Consider the following 13768-nt stretch of genomic DNA (forward strand, 5'->3'; position numbering starts at 1 on the left):
GAGCATGACAATCCCTGCCTCTCTCAGAAAAAGAATGAATGAAGCCTTCAACACTGGCAAAAAAAAAAAAAAAAGCTGCACCAGCAAAAAAAAATAAATAAATAAAAAAATGTGACTGACTGAGAGCCAGATCACTCTCTTTTCTTTCCTCTCTCTTTGTCCTCTGTATGAATATGTGAATAAAGACATTTTCCCCCAGCAGGAGCTGTCAGCAGCCCGGGACACCGAGCCCATTTAATCTTCCCTATATGACAGGAGAGGGGTCTGTCCCCGGTAACCGACAAACACACACACACAGCGACCCAACACCGCCTCTGCTGCCTCTCCAGTTACAGCTCAGCGGATCGAGTTACGCGGCCGGGGAAAATGTTGCAGTAGAGGAGAGAGAGAGAGAGAGAGAAAGAGAGGGAGGGAGAGAGAGAGAGAGAGAGAGAGAGAGAGACTGCAGCATCGCCGGAGACCGGAGGCAGCAGCAGCAGCAGCAGCAGCAGCAAGTCCCGAGCAGTGCAGGTGAGAGGGAAAAAAAAAAAAAGAAGAAGCCAGAGGAGGAGGAGGAGGCGCATGTGGAGGAGTGAGAGAGAGAGAGAGAGAATGCGGGACTCTCGGAAAAAGACGCATCTCCACTCGGTCCATCAACGAGACATCCATCCCGAACACGGGCTCCACGGGATTATGCTAAACTGATGCCGGGATCTCCCATTTAGCCCACCAAGAGAAGCTCAATTTCATGAGGAAAAAAATTTGAATACGAGAAACTCTTCTCCTCATAACTTGCGTAAAGGAATCCGACTGCTTGGCACGTTGCTCCACTGCGGGAAAAAAAAAAAACAAAAAACACTGAGGGGGGAAACGCAGCTGGATCTAAAAGGTAAGAAAGAGAAAAAAAAGATCCTGTAGCAGCATCCCAAATACTTCTTTGATTTTAATTTTTTTATTCTTCTTTGGGAGATGCGAGTAAATTTTTCTCGGAGTCCGGAGAGCTGAGCTGTGTGTTTTTTTTCTTTCTTTCTTTCTTTTGTGTAGTGGTGCTGCATTGCAGTTTCTAACTGTGAAAAACGCGACAAAAAGCCACTATCCCAAATGTGATTGGAATAAAAAAAGAAGAAGAAGTTACAAATGGCATTGTATGAACTGATACACGTCCTCGTGTGACAACGGGATAGCTCTCCGGTTTAACGGGAAGAAAAAGGAGTGAGGAAGAGTGAAGTGGATTAATCAAAAGGTTGATGAATTAGGGCTTCTTTTTTTTACGCAGCATGATGGATTTTTTAATACCTTTACGGTTTAAACAAGCCAGCAAGACAGAAGAATTATTATCATAGAAGTTGGGGAGAAAAAAAAGCACAACAACCCACCGCTGAGTATAGGAGGAGAATAAAAGAAGAGCAGCCTGCAGCGCTGAAGTGAACTACAGTGAGTGCAGCTAAGCTTTTCCCCGGACCTCAGGCGGCAGTCCGCAGAGAGCGATAGCGAGAAGGAAAGAAAGAATAAATCAAACACCCACGCTGTGAGGTACACCAGACCGCAAAACACCAATAAAGAAGAGACGGCTGGGAGGCAGACGGAGCTGGGAGGAGAGACGTGAGAGAGAGAAGGAAGCCATGCAGAGGCTTGGTGCAGTGCACTCCTCCGCGGCGCAGGCTCTCAGCCTCGTGGTCTTAGTGCTGCAGCTGCTGACTCAGCTACCGGGTGCCGACTCAGCTCTCCGGTACCGGGTGGCGGAGGAGGGCCCGCCTGACGTAAAGATCGGCAACGTCGCCGCCGACCTGGGCCTGACGGCGGGCACCGGCAGCGGGGACGTCACCTTCGCCCTGGAGAGCGGCTCCGAGTACTTCAAGATTGACAACGTGACAGGTGAGCTGACGACGGGCCCGCGACGCATCGACAGGGAGAAGCTCCCACAATGCCAGATGATATTTGATGAGAACGAGTGCTTCTTGGACTTTGAGGTGTCAGTGATCGGGCCACTGCAGAGCTGGGTGGACTTGTTCGAAGGCCGCGTTGTCATCACAGACATCAACGACAACACACCTTCCTTCCCCTCACCTGTGCTCCAGCTCTCAGTGGAGGAGAATCGTCCAATAGGAACACTCTACTTGCTGCCCACAGCCACAGACAGGGATTTTGGGAGGAATGGCATAGACAGGTACGAGCTCATCCAAGATGGTGGGACTGGGTCAAGTTCAACAAGGCGCACAACAGGAGGAAACCCCATCACTAGAGTCGATGGACTGGGGGACCGGAGGGGAAGAAGTGGAGATAGTGGGGTTGGAGCCAGGAGCAGTGTGTTTGAACTGCAAGTGGCAGACATACCAGATGGTGAAAAGCAACCACAGCTTATCGTGAAAGGCACGTTGGATCGTGAGCTAAAAGACTCCTATGAGCTTGTCCTCAGGGTTCGAGATGGAGGGAACCCACCGCGCTCCTCCCAAGCTCTACTTCGGGTTTCCATCACTGATGTGAATGACAACAGCCCACAGTTTGAGAGGTCGACCTACGAGGCAGAAATGGCAGAAAACGCCCCCCCAGGTACACCTGTCCTCCAGGTCAGAGCCTCAGACCGTGACATTGGGGTCAACGGGCAGGTGGAGTACGTCTTTGGAGCTGCCACCGAATCTGTCAGGCGGCTCCTGCGGCTGGATGAGGCAACCGGGTGGCTGAGCGTTCTCCACAGAATCGATAGAGAAGAAGTTGCTCAGCTGAGGTTCACAGTGACGGCCAGAGACAGAGGTCAGCCTCCCCGCAGTGACAGAACCACGGTGGTTTTGGCTGTCCGGGATGAAAACGACAACGTCCCAGTCGTGGAGATCCGAAAGATCGGAAGGATTCCTGTTCGAGATGGAGCGGCTTTAGTGCCAGAGAACGTTCTGGTGGACACGCCGGTAGCTCTGGTTCAGGTGTCAGACCGAGACCAGGGAGAGAACGGGGCTGTGACTTGCACAGTTGTAGGAGACGTCCCATTCACACTGAAGCCAGCTGGTGAAACTGCACTCCCACCCCTGCCTGCTGACGAAGCCTTTGATAGGTAAGGCAAACCAACTGTAACCATTCAGAGTAAGTTACACCAAACCCAGAGGAGTTAGAAGGAGTGTAGACATCACTGCTGTTCAGTAAGTGATCCCTGAACAACTCTCAATCCAGAAATAATAGATCATAAGTTACTTGGGCACACACTGTTAGATACTATAGCAATGAACCTTTATCTAATAATCTACTTGTCGTGGGAGGGTGCAGGGTGTTTCTTGAGAGCACACAAAACAGTAAGTACTGTTAGGTAATTACAAAGTAATGATGCATTTCAAATAACGTTCAGTGTGACGCACCACCTAACCTGAGGGGGGACAAAACATTAACTAACCAATATTAAGCAAAAAAGTATTTGGATGTGTGCCATTAAACGCCTGATGCAAAGTCACAAACAATAAATAACTTACAAAAAGCTCATTATTCGTTTAGAAAATAGTTTTAATTACCATAAACTGATTCATTAACATTCCACTGAGCAGTCTGTTTCTTAAGTAACCTAGAATGATCAACCAGTGTATACAGGAACTGATGCCCAATTATTCAGGAACTATCTGTAAACTATGCATTAATTTGAATACATATTGTGACTCATCCCCTGGTGTCTCTCCAGACACGTACTGTATATACAGTTCTGTACAGTGTGAACATTAGTCACAGATAAACAGTATGGATGAGACATACATACTGCAAAATCAAAAGTGTCTTCTCATCTTGAGCAGCTACACATTCAGCAAGAAGATGCCATTTAGCTATTTCAAGCATTCCTGTTTCTCCGCAGAGAATTCAGAGAAAAGTGACTCAGTTTCATTTAAGCTCGGTTCAAGCGGTGCCACTCGTTCATGAAGACTACGGAGTATTTAGACTGTCTGACGAGCTGTAAACTTTTGAGCATGAATATTCATTAAAGTCAAGGGTTTTGTACTTTGTAATAATATTATTGCAGCAGTGCGGCCTGTATATGTCAGTGCCATTCACTCAGTTGTAAGAACACCTCCTGAAGCTGTTGAATGGAAGGAGTGTGGAAAATCAACGAGGCCTTCTCTGGATATTACTGCTATTACATATGACATCTGTACAATGAGGCTGCTTCTTACGTTTGTTGTAGGGCTGCCCGTGATGAAAGAAATATGTCAAAGCAATAATCATAAGAGGTTTTCACCAAATCAATAAGCTGATTTGATTAAAATGTCACAGTCACAGTTTCTTCAATGTTATTGTCCCTCTGCGGATAGCTGCAGTCGTGCAGGAAGACCTCTTAAAATCAAATGTGTTTTAAACTATAACATAGAGCTGAAATGATTAGTTGATTAATCCAGCAATTGTTTAACAGAAAAGCAATTGCCTTGCCGTTTTGACAGTCGATTAATCATTTCATTCAATTTTCACGCAGCAACATGCATCATTCTCTGTTCCTTGCTTTTCAAACGTGAGCATTTGCTGCTTTTTTGGATTCAAATTACTATAATCTACTAGTTTTACTATACGTGGTTAGGCTTTGGGTTGTTTTTTTTGAACAACACAAGACATTTGAGATTGCCACTTTGGGCTTTGTGAATTTAAAAGGAGTGATTTCTTTCATATAATGGACCACTTCCCATAAAAGACCAACACAGTGACTACATACAAAGAAACATTAAGTCAGCAAACACCTGGTGACTGATCTGTCAGCTAATTTACCAGGAGCATCGCTATTAGTTCTTTTGACACCATTTGGCTTCAGATCTTTCATACTTCTAAGTATGATAGTCACTGCAATCATTATTTTTTCTCAATTGTTTTCACAGGAACAAGAAAAAATTCTTCTTGCATACTTCTGCCTTGCTGGACTATGAGGCCACAAAAGAATACAGTGTAACAATTGTGGCAGTAGACTCTGGCAGCCCCAGTCTGTCCAGTAACAGCTCACTGATGGTGCGAGTGGTAGACATCAATGACCATGCCCCAACCTTTGCCCAGAGTGTTGTGGAGGTCCACTTCGCTGAGAACAACTCACCTGGCGAAAGGGTGGTCACTGTTGTAGCTACGGATGCAGACAGTGGCAAGAATGCAGAAATAGCATACTCTCTGGACTCTGCTGCAAACGGGCCATTTTACATAGACGCAGACAATGGAGATATCCGTGCCACTGGGGTTCTGGACCGTGAGCAGCGAGAGAGATATGAACTACGGGTCATTGCAAAAGACAAGGGCACCCCGTCTTTGCAGGGCTCGGCGACTGTTGTTGTCCAGGTGACTGATCGCAATGACAACGCACCAAAGTTTGTTCAGGAAATCTTTACTTTCTACGTCAAGGAGAACCTGCTCGCCAACAGCCCCGTTGGCATGGTGACCGTGACGGACGCCGACGAGGGTGAGAATGCAGAACTTAGTCTGTTTGTGGAGATGGATGGAGCTGACGAGAAGAAAACAGGAGAGAAGACAGAGAGAGAAGATGGCGAAAAAGAGCGAGAAGAGGTTTTCTCCATTGAGAACAACACTGGAACTATCTTCTCATCCGCGTCGTTCGACCGTGAGAAGCTTTCCACCTACACCTTCCGTGTCCGGGCTGTGGACGGAGGGGAACCCCGCAAAACTGCCACCGCCACCGTGTCGCTTTTTGTGACGGATGAAAATGACAACGCCCCCTCAATCACTTCTCCAGCCAACGAGTCCTACACCCTTCTGCCGCCTGCCAGCAGCGCCCGCACCATCGTCAGGACTGTAACAGCCATAGACTCAGACACAGGCCCAAATGCCGACCTTCACTACGCCCTGGTGGGGGGAAATCCTTTCAGACTGTTTGAGATCGGCCACACCAATGGAGTGATCACCCTGGCAGAGCCTCTGGAGCGGCGCCACAGGGGTCTGCATCGCCTGGTAGTCCGAGTCAATGACAGTGGCATCCCCTCACTCTGTGCCACCGCGCTGGTTCACGTCTTCATTAATGAGAGTTTGGCTAATGCCACACTGGTGGATGCACAGGTAATATATAAACATGTTTTTCTAACTGATTTGAGCTGACACTATTGTTCATTAACATGCATGTCATGTAACCGAAAACAATCTTAAGTAGAAGCCGTAATGAGACCCTCTGTCCCATTTTGGCGTGTGCAGGCCTCTATTGTTCCAAACTGTTGGTAATGATAACCAATAATGACAATGATGATACTGTCCTGTGATCTATTCAAATAATGGCCCCCATGATAAGACATTACAGGGTGGAGGAGGGTGGTAATGACTGATTGTAGCAGTTTAAACTAAACGGGTAAAAAAAGATTATTTTCTTGATAGAATGAGATAAATGCGCAATTTCTACAGCCGGCATGGTGTTGCAATTTTCTGACCATTTTTGGGGAAAATAATTGTGTCTATATTTGTCCCAGATAAAGAACCCCGTTTCCTGTTTGAAGACTATTGGCAATGCCAGCTTCTTTGTAGCTTGGATCCTACTGGAGTGTGTTCTTTGTCCAGCATGCATTGTTATAATGACTATGTGGTTAAAATAACTGTTATTACTGAAGTGGTTCTGCTTTTATGGTACATTGAACTCAGAGCTGAGAGCATTAGGTGTGTGTGTGAGAGAGAGAGAGAGAGAGAGACAGAGAGAGCATTAGGGGTAAGAGTGTTAGAGAGACAGAGAAAGAGAGAGCGAAAGATGGGCCTGTCCCAGTTTTGGCCTTGCAGTACAGAGCAGGTTGAAGTATGTTTGAACATTTGAATAGAAGTTGTACTTCAGCAGTGTCTCTTCACTACAGGCCTGAATATTGATGAGGTTCAGGAGTTTGCATTGTGTTATGCAGCACATTCTGCGCAGAGCAGAAGTGGCCAGACTTTGGGGAAGGCAACTTAAAACCACTCTGAATGAATAATGTTTACGGTGTTGGGGGGGGGGGGTGTGGGGAGCGAAATGTGAATATATGTGTACTAATGCATCTGCTATTATTGAATAAATCTGTGTGGTCTTCTGGAACAGAGGACGTCACAGCAAGATTAGAGTTGGCTTGAAAGATTCACGCTGAGCTGCAGAGGTAATTGACTCGACTCAAAGACATTACTGAGATACCAGAAATAACTATAACAGTATGAGTTCAAATTTAGCTTATGCTATGCTGGTGGAAATCTTTCTTTCTTCTCTGCCCCCCCCCCCCCCATTAATCAAATGAACCCTCCATTATGCTTTAAAAATGTTCAGTTAAGCTGTAAATGCGGCCTCGTAATAATTACTAAAACTTAATCTCTGGTGTGAAGAACGTAATTTGTATTGACTAGTAATTAAATCAGCTCAGTGGCCTTGCGGTTGCAATGTTTGTTCTGAGACTAACAGCTTGTGGTTTCAACTCGTTACTTGAAACTTGGTTTGGAACACATTTGCATATTTTCTCAGAGGAGATGGTCTCTAGTTGTCAGGTCTGAGCATGTAACATGATGTGTAAAGCTTAACCCTAAAACAGCCCTAAGATAGACAAATGAGAAGCACACATGTCCAGAAAAAAAGTAGAAACTCACAAATGACATTCTTTTATACCTTGATAAGGTTATTTTTTGTACACTTACAAAAAGACTGTTTTCTAAGGACATACCTCAGATGCCCCTCTCTCAAACCGTACTGCCAACTATGCATGTTGTCTTTTTGTGTTGCCTCCCTGGGTTGGAAGAGGATAAAATAGAGGCACTTGGGAAACGTAGAGTATTTCCAAGTGGGTAATGTAAACTTAAGCTATTTTCTCATTTTCAGCTATATTAGTATAGCTACTCCAGACAGTCGCATAGCAACTGCAGTAACATTGTGCTTTTTGTGCCCTCTGAGTAATCTGTACCCTTGTTATGAACGACACTTAAAGCTAAATGTTGTGTTTTAGCAGGAAAAAGAAACATCCTGTATAATCACAGCCTGAGAGTTTTGACTCACCTCATGCGGAGACAAGTTGGCATCCAAAAATGCCTTGTTTTTGTAGAACCGTTTCTGAACAAAGCCAAACAGCTGAGCACAGGTAGACAGTGTCGGATTTGACCACTAGCCAGTGAGCAGAACACCTCATGAATGCAGAACTGAAAAATGCTAATTGAAAAATCAAGGAGGTGAGGATTCGAACAGAACTCTTTGTAAGTGATGAAACAATAGTGTTGACAGGTAGCGTAAACTGCAATGTGCCTAAATGGCCGGGGCTATTGTATCAAACAATAGGGTGTAATATGTCCAAGCTGGTATAAAAGCCGTCTTTGATTACAATATGCATAGTTTAGTTTGATTGTTGGGAGGAACTTGGCGGAGTAATTGAGTAGAAGTCATTGAAGAGAGAATACCTCCATCTCATAATGAAGTCAAACTGAGTGGTGGATGGATGCCAGATGCAATTAGGGAACGAAAACGGCTGCTACTGCTGCAGCACCGCGGCAGAAAATTACTCCAGTCTTTTCTATCCAACAGTACTGGGTGAACCACATGTTGGGTAATTATCTGTAATAATATGCTGCAGAGTTTGAGCTCAAGGAAGAAGAAATTTAGCTGTGGCATTTTAGACACGGTTGTCATTTGAGAACCTTTAAGGTACATCAGAAGTACACTGTTCTGTGAGGCTGATTAAGGCTTTTAATGATACCATTTTTAGTGATTACCGTTTGTATTTTATCTCAGATAAAAAAAAGTTTCTTATCTTAATATGTCGGATTTTTTTCATTCACAGTCACTTCCATTCATATAATAGCTAGATTAATCTAACAGCTAACAATCATCAAACCACAGCTCTCGGTTGTTATGGTGAATTGTGAATGTGCTGAGCCACAGCTAAGGTCAGGTGCTTTGTAAGCTTGGGTCAGTAGCAATGTGGTGAGGGGAGAACGCCTTGTCTTGGTCACATCAGCAGCATCTGCAGTGACTTGCTGATAACTGAACCCTTGGAGAGCGGAACAGATAGATGGCGAGGTTACGTCCAGCAAGAACAAAGCTTATGCAGCAGAATGGAAGATTCCATGGGGATTCTGGGATGCGTCAGAGGGATGTATTCAGATGCAGCGGTAGAATTGGCCGTTTATCCTGCAGGACGTTTGTGTTGTCCCACGTGTGCTCAAACGGCATGCATGCCTGCGCTTAGTTGACAATACACTGGCTGCAACTGTGGGGTGTTTCTTCTTCTCACAAGCACACTCACATAGGAGTCGACTCCCAACCACACACCCTGCGCCTTCTGATGCTTTTTTCTGCCACGTAAGATTGCACTGACACCCACCACACACAAACTTGGCCATTGCACTGTCACATACTATGTGTGCTTAAGACACTGCATCGCTATTTTCTCTGTTTTGCACACACAATACAACAGACAGTGCAGGGATGCGCCACACCAGAGTTTCCCAGCAGAATGCGAATGGAAAGGAATACTGCAGGCAAAAGAACAGTGGTGCTGATGGGAGAGCGGAGCCTGGCAGAGAGGCCCTCTGCAGTTGAAGCAGAACAATGGAATAGAACCAACACAACTCACTGAAAAACAATGAAAGTTAACCCAGAGATAGATGGTGATGAAACAATGAAATATAACACAGTCTCATTCTTAGCTTGGGGGTAACAAGAGGAGAGAGTGAATAATGTGGCTCTATATGAGTAAGCCTAATATGCCTTGGATAATGTAATAAGCAAGTTACACAGTGCAGTTGTATGAGCAGAATTCTCTGCAGTATTAGCAATACTGGCTGTTGTACTGTAGTTATTTTATTTGGCTATTTCAAACCATGGGGGCTCAAATTTAACTTCTCTGTCTCGTTTATTCCTGCAAGCCTTATTACCTGCCGTTCTTAAGGCACCGGGGATTACATGAGTCTGTAATTTCCAGCCTTGACAGGCCAAAGAAATTGTCGTATAAGCTCAGAGACAAGGTGTCCGGGCTGCAGAATGAGCTGTCTCACTAACAGACAGCTTACACTCGGTGTGGGCTGGTACTGGTGCACGCATATGTATCAGTGTGCTTGTCCCTGTCTGATTTTGTGTTGCGCCTGCATAATGATTTCCCCAACAAAGTTGCTATGTATTGATTAGCGATATTCAGATTCATGACCCTACCCCGTATTACCAGCAGGGCCCTGCAGACCAGAACACCACAGCCTCATTGTCTCCTGTCGAGCAAAGCTTTATAACCAGTAATGGCTGTGTTTGTGTTTCAGCATAACCCACTTTCTTATAATGATTCTTTTATTAGTGTACAAGCTCAGAGCATATGTGTGTGTGTGCGTTTGGATGTGTGTATGAGTTTCCCTCAGCTCTGTATACAGTTAAATCCAAAATTATTCATACCCATTTTTATTTGACCACTTGGTTTCTTCTGGCTGGAAATAACATAACCAAGGGACAACAGATGTTAAGCATTGTGTTCGAGATGCCAATGATACATTTTTGCAACTTATATGTTTTTTTATATGTATTTCTACTAAAAACGCAATATCCAAAATCATTTATACACCAGCAATCAACAGCAAAACCTTTATTTGCTATCCCAGCAGTCAAATGGTTCTTCTAATTTGCTAATATGCTTTTAGCATGTCTCCACTGGGACTACTCTTCTTTTGCAACATTTTTCAGGTTTATTAGATTGGAATGCATCCTTGCCATCATTCTGATCTTCAGGCCCTCCAGAGATTCTCTGAGGGATTCGGGTCTTGGACTCTGGCAGGACCACTCCAAATTAAAAGATAATTGTCTTGTCGGATGGTCCAATGCTGCCCAAGGCCGAGTTTTTCTGCAGACTGTGTGATGTTTTCCTGCAGAATCTTAATGTAGCTCTCTTTTCTCATGACGCTGTTTACTTTGAAGAGGTTGCCTGGCTCATTGGCTGAAAAACAGCCCCAAAGCATTACATTACCAACTCCACATTCAACTGTGGGGAATGGTGTTCTTGGAGCAGGAGCTACGTCCATGTTTGTTCATTCAAACACAGAATTGATGACCAGGTGAGCTTTTACGAAGGCTATGAAAGCTTTTGTGTGCCAGTCTTATAGAAGTGGAGTCCTTATTGGTCTTTGTCCATGGAGATCAGCCTTGTTCAGTGTCTGCTGGAGTGCTATCCTTGAGATGTTGTCACCAGGATTGCTCACATTCATCGGGATGACGTTGGTGGTGATCCTTGGATTCTTTTTGGCCTCTCAGACTACCAGTTTTTTCCCATAGCAGTGGTCACTTTTTGGGTTCCTACCATGCCCTTTGAGATGTTTCACAATGTGAAAGTCCTTGTAGTTTTTTAGCTGGACTTGAAAACACTTGCATATGGCTTTTTATGTGTGTTTTTTTAATCGGAGATCCTCACTTAGCTCTTTGGTTTTACCCAAGACTTGCAATTGAAATAAAAGGCTTTAGAACACAGTTGGAATTTGGACTAATATAGAAAACTTGCATTCACTCAAAGGTCTGTGACAATTCAAGGGTATGGACAATGTTGGCATTTGCAGTAAACATGCAAAAACAAAAACCTAGAAAGGCATAGAAATAGTTAACACCTTTATTAACACAATGTCCCACCATACTCTGTCACTTGTTTATGTCATTTCCAGACAGAAGAAACCTATTGGTCAAAAAAAAAAATCCAAATGGATTAGGCTGGATTTGCCTTGCAACAAAAAAAAACTATTATACTTAACAGAACAAACTCAAGACCCAAAGGAGACAAAATAGAAAAATGGCTCTAAAAATGATTGCATAGAGCACACATGTTTACAGTAGTCTTCTATTTGACTATCCATCCAATTCTCTGTGCAAAAATTGGGATAGCAAATCCTTAACAAATCCACGCCTACACTATCATTTACAATAGAGACATTGTGCATTGATGAGACAGTAGATGTGTTTGTGTTATGAAGATGTAGTCATAGCATGTCTCTTGCCTTTATTTTCACATTTATTGACTGCTTCTCCTACTTCATCTCTTCTAACTGCCCCTGACCTCAATGTCTAAAGTTTCCTTTCATTCTTTTAATCAGCTTTATACAGCATAATCTCAGGCATTTCCTGTAATACTGCAAATGATGCGAGATCACAAGTGGAGAATTGCAGTCGCAACTTGAAATGCTGCAACTGGGAAGCAAGAGCAATTATATATTTAGTGACACTCTATGTGTCTGGGAATAATGGTGAAGCTCCCACACTAAAACACAGTGTTGAGTGTAATTAAGATGAAGATGCTGTTTGATGTTTCTCCGTGGCTCATACCCACTGTGTCATCCTTTACAGTACTTGTGGCCTTTTTTTTGTCATTGATGATTTGTCTCTTTTTGTTCCTTTTTTTTCCTTCACTCTGCATCTTTTCTATCTATCTTTCTCCTCTCTTCCTTCCTTCCCAGGTGGCCCGAAGTTTGATGGCTCCACTGTCACTGGACATTGCAGGGGATCCAGACAGTGAACGTGCATTAGGGAAGCAGCGCCTCAGTGTTGCCATCGGTGTCCTGGCGGGAGCCGCAGCGGTCATCCTAGTTATTCTCCTTGTAGTCACGGCACGGCAGTGTGGCGCTCAGGGCAAGAATGGCTATGAGGCCGGTAAGAAGGAGCCAGAGGAAGACTTCTTTAGTCCTTCTGGGGCTCAACCACAGGCCGGCCGTGGCGGAGGATCAGACCGTGGGCGCAAACCTCGACGGGACAAACGCAACGGAAGTGGCGGCAGTGCAGTTGGAGGTGGAGGAAAGTCAGACAGATCACTCTACAGCGGTATTGTTACAGTCAATGGGCTGCGTCGCCATGCCAATGATGACGATGAGGAGGATTTGAGCAGCGCTAGCGAGCGCCTGGCAGCCCGTTACTGCGCTGTGGACGGCGACCCCGGCAGCCCGCGGATGGGCGGCGGCAGGAGGCACCAATCAAGCCCAGATCTGGCCAGGCACTACAAATCCAGCTCACCTCTCCCTGCAGTGAACCTACAGCCACACTCCCCCCCAGCAGAAGGTAAGAAGCACCAGGCGGTCCAGGAGCTGCCTCCCTCCAACACCTTTGTGGGCAGCGGCGGGTGTGTGGGGAGTGCCGGGTCCAGCAGCAGCAGCAGCGGAGGCAGTGGCAATGCAGATGCCATGTCCCTGGGATCTGACCAGTGCTCAGAGTATGGCTGCCAGACTGGGAACAAGTACAGCAAACAGGTAGGTGCCCGAGAAATGAGCTGGAAAGTTATTAGGCTCCTTAATATTGGTTTGCCTTTTTTTATTTAAACCTGTCTTAAAAGACTCTTTCTATTTTTCTGTCTCTTTGTCCGCTCTGTGGCTCCTGATCTCTTTCTTCTGCTCCGCCTCCTTGGCTTCATCTCTTCTTCTTCACGCATCTCCTGACATACTGTACTGCACACCCTGTCGCTAATGTCTAAACACTATTTTATCTCCACAAAATAGCTGTCAGTATCTGTGCATGCATGCACACCCAGTTGTGCGTCTGTGTCAGCATCCTAAGCCTTTGAGCAGTGTGACTGTACCCTGCTGTCACAGTGTGTGTGTGTGTGTGTGTGTGTGCGTGTGTGTGTGCGCGTGCGTGCGTGCGTGCGTGTGTGTGTGTGTGTCCACGTAGCCCTCCGTTTAGCAAGATCCACTGCAGGGCACACAAGTCAAGCCCATACTGTAGCTCAACAATATATAAATTTGCATTCCAGTGTACATGCATGACTGCGTGCGTGTATGTGTGAGACCATGTGCATGAACCCCTGAGGAGTTCAGTTGAAGTAAAGATGCAAAAAGAGTGGGCGAATGGTTGCTTCCAACAGGGTAATTGGTCATTTTGTGTTTCTGTTTCCCTTGTCAAACTGTTAGC

The 13768-nt window shown here is 45.2% G+C and overlaps 1 protein-coding gene across 1 annotated transcript in view; it reads left to right on the forward strand.

The window, feature by feature from the left end:
• Positions 1–547: 547 nt before the first annotated feature.
• Positions 548–13768, forward strand: part of pcdh7a (protocadherin 7a) — a 48056-nt gene continuing 34835 nt past the window's right edge. Inside the window, exons 1-4 of the mRNA XM_008276022.1 lie at positions 548–868; positions 1024–3025; positions 4812–5988; positions 12328–13110. Of these exons, the coding sequence (XP_008274244.1) occupies positions 1602–3025; positions 4812–5988; positions 12328–13110 (3384 nt within the window). The 5' untranslated portion in view covers positions 548–868; positions 1024–1601. The remainder of the gene's footprint in view (positions 869–1023; positions 3026–4811; positions 5989–12327; positions 13111–13768) is intronic.

The sequence above is a fragment of the Stegastes partitus genome, unplaced genomic scaffold (genome assembly GCF_000690725.1).
Source record: "Stegastes partitus isolate 25-593 unplaced genomic scaffold, Stegastes_partitus-1.0.2 Scaffold63, whole genome shotgun sequence".
Taxonomy (NCBI): domain Eukaryota; kingdom Metazoa; phylum Chordata; class Actinopteri; family Pomacentridae; genus Stegastes; species Stegastes partitus.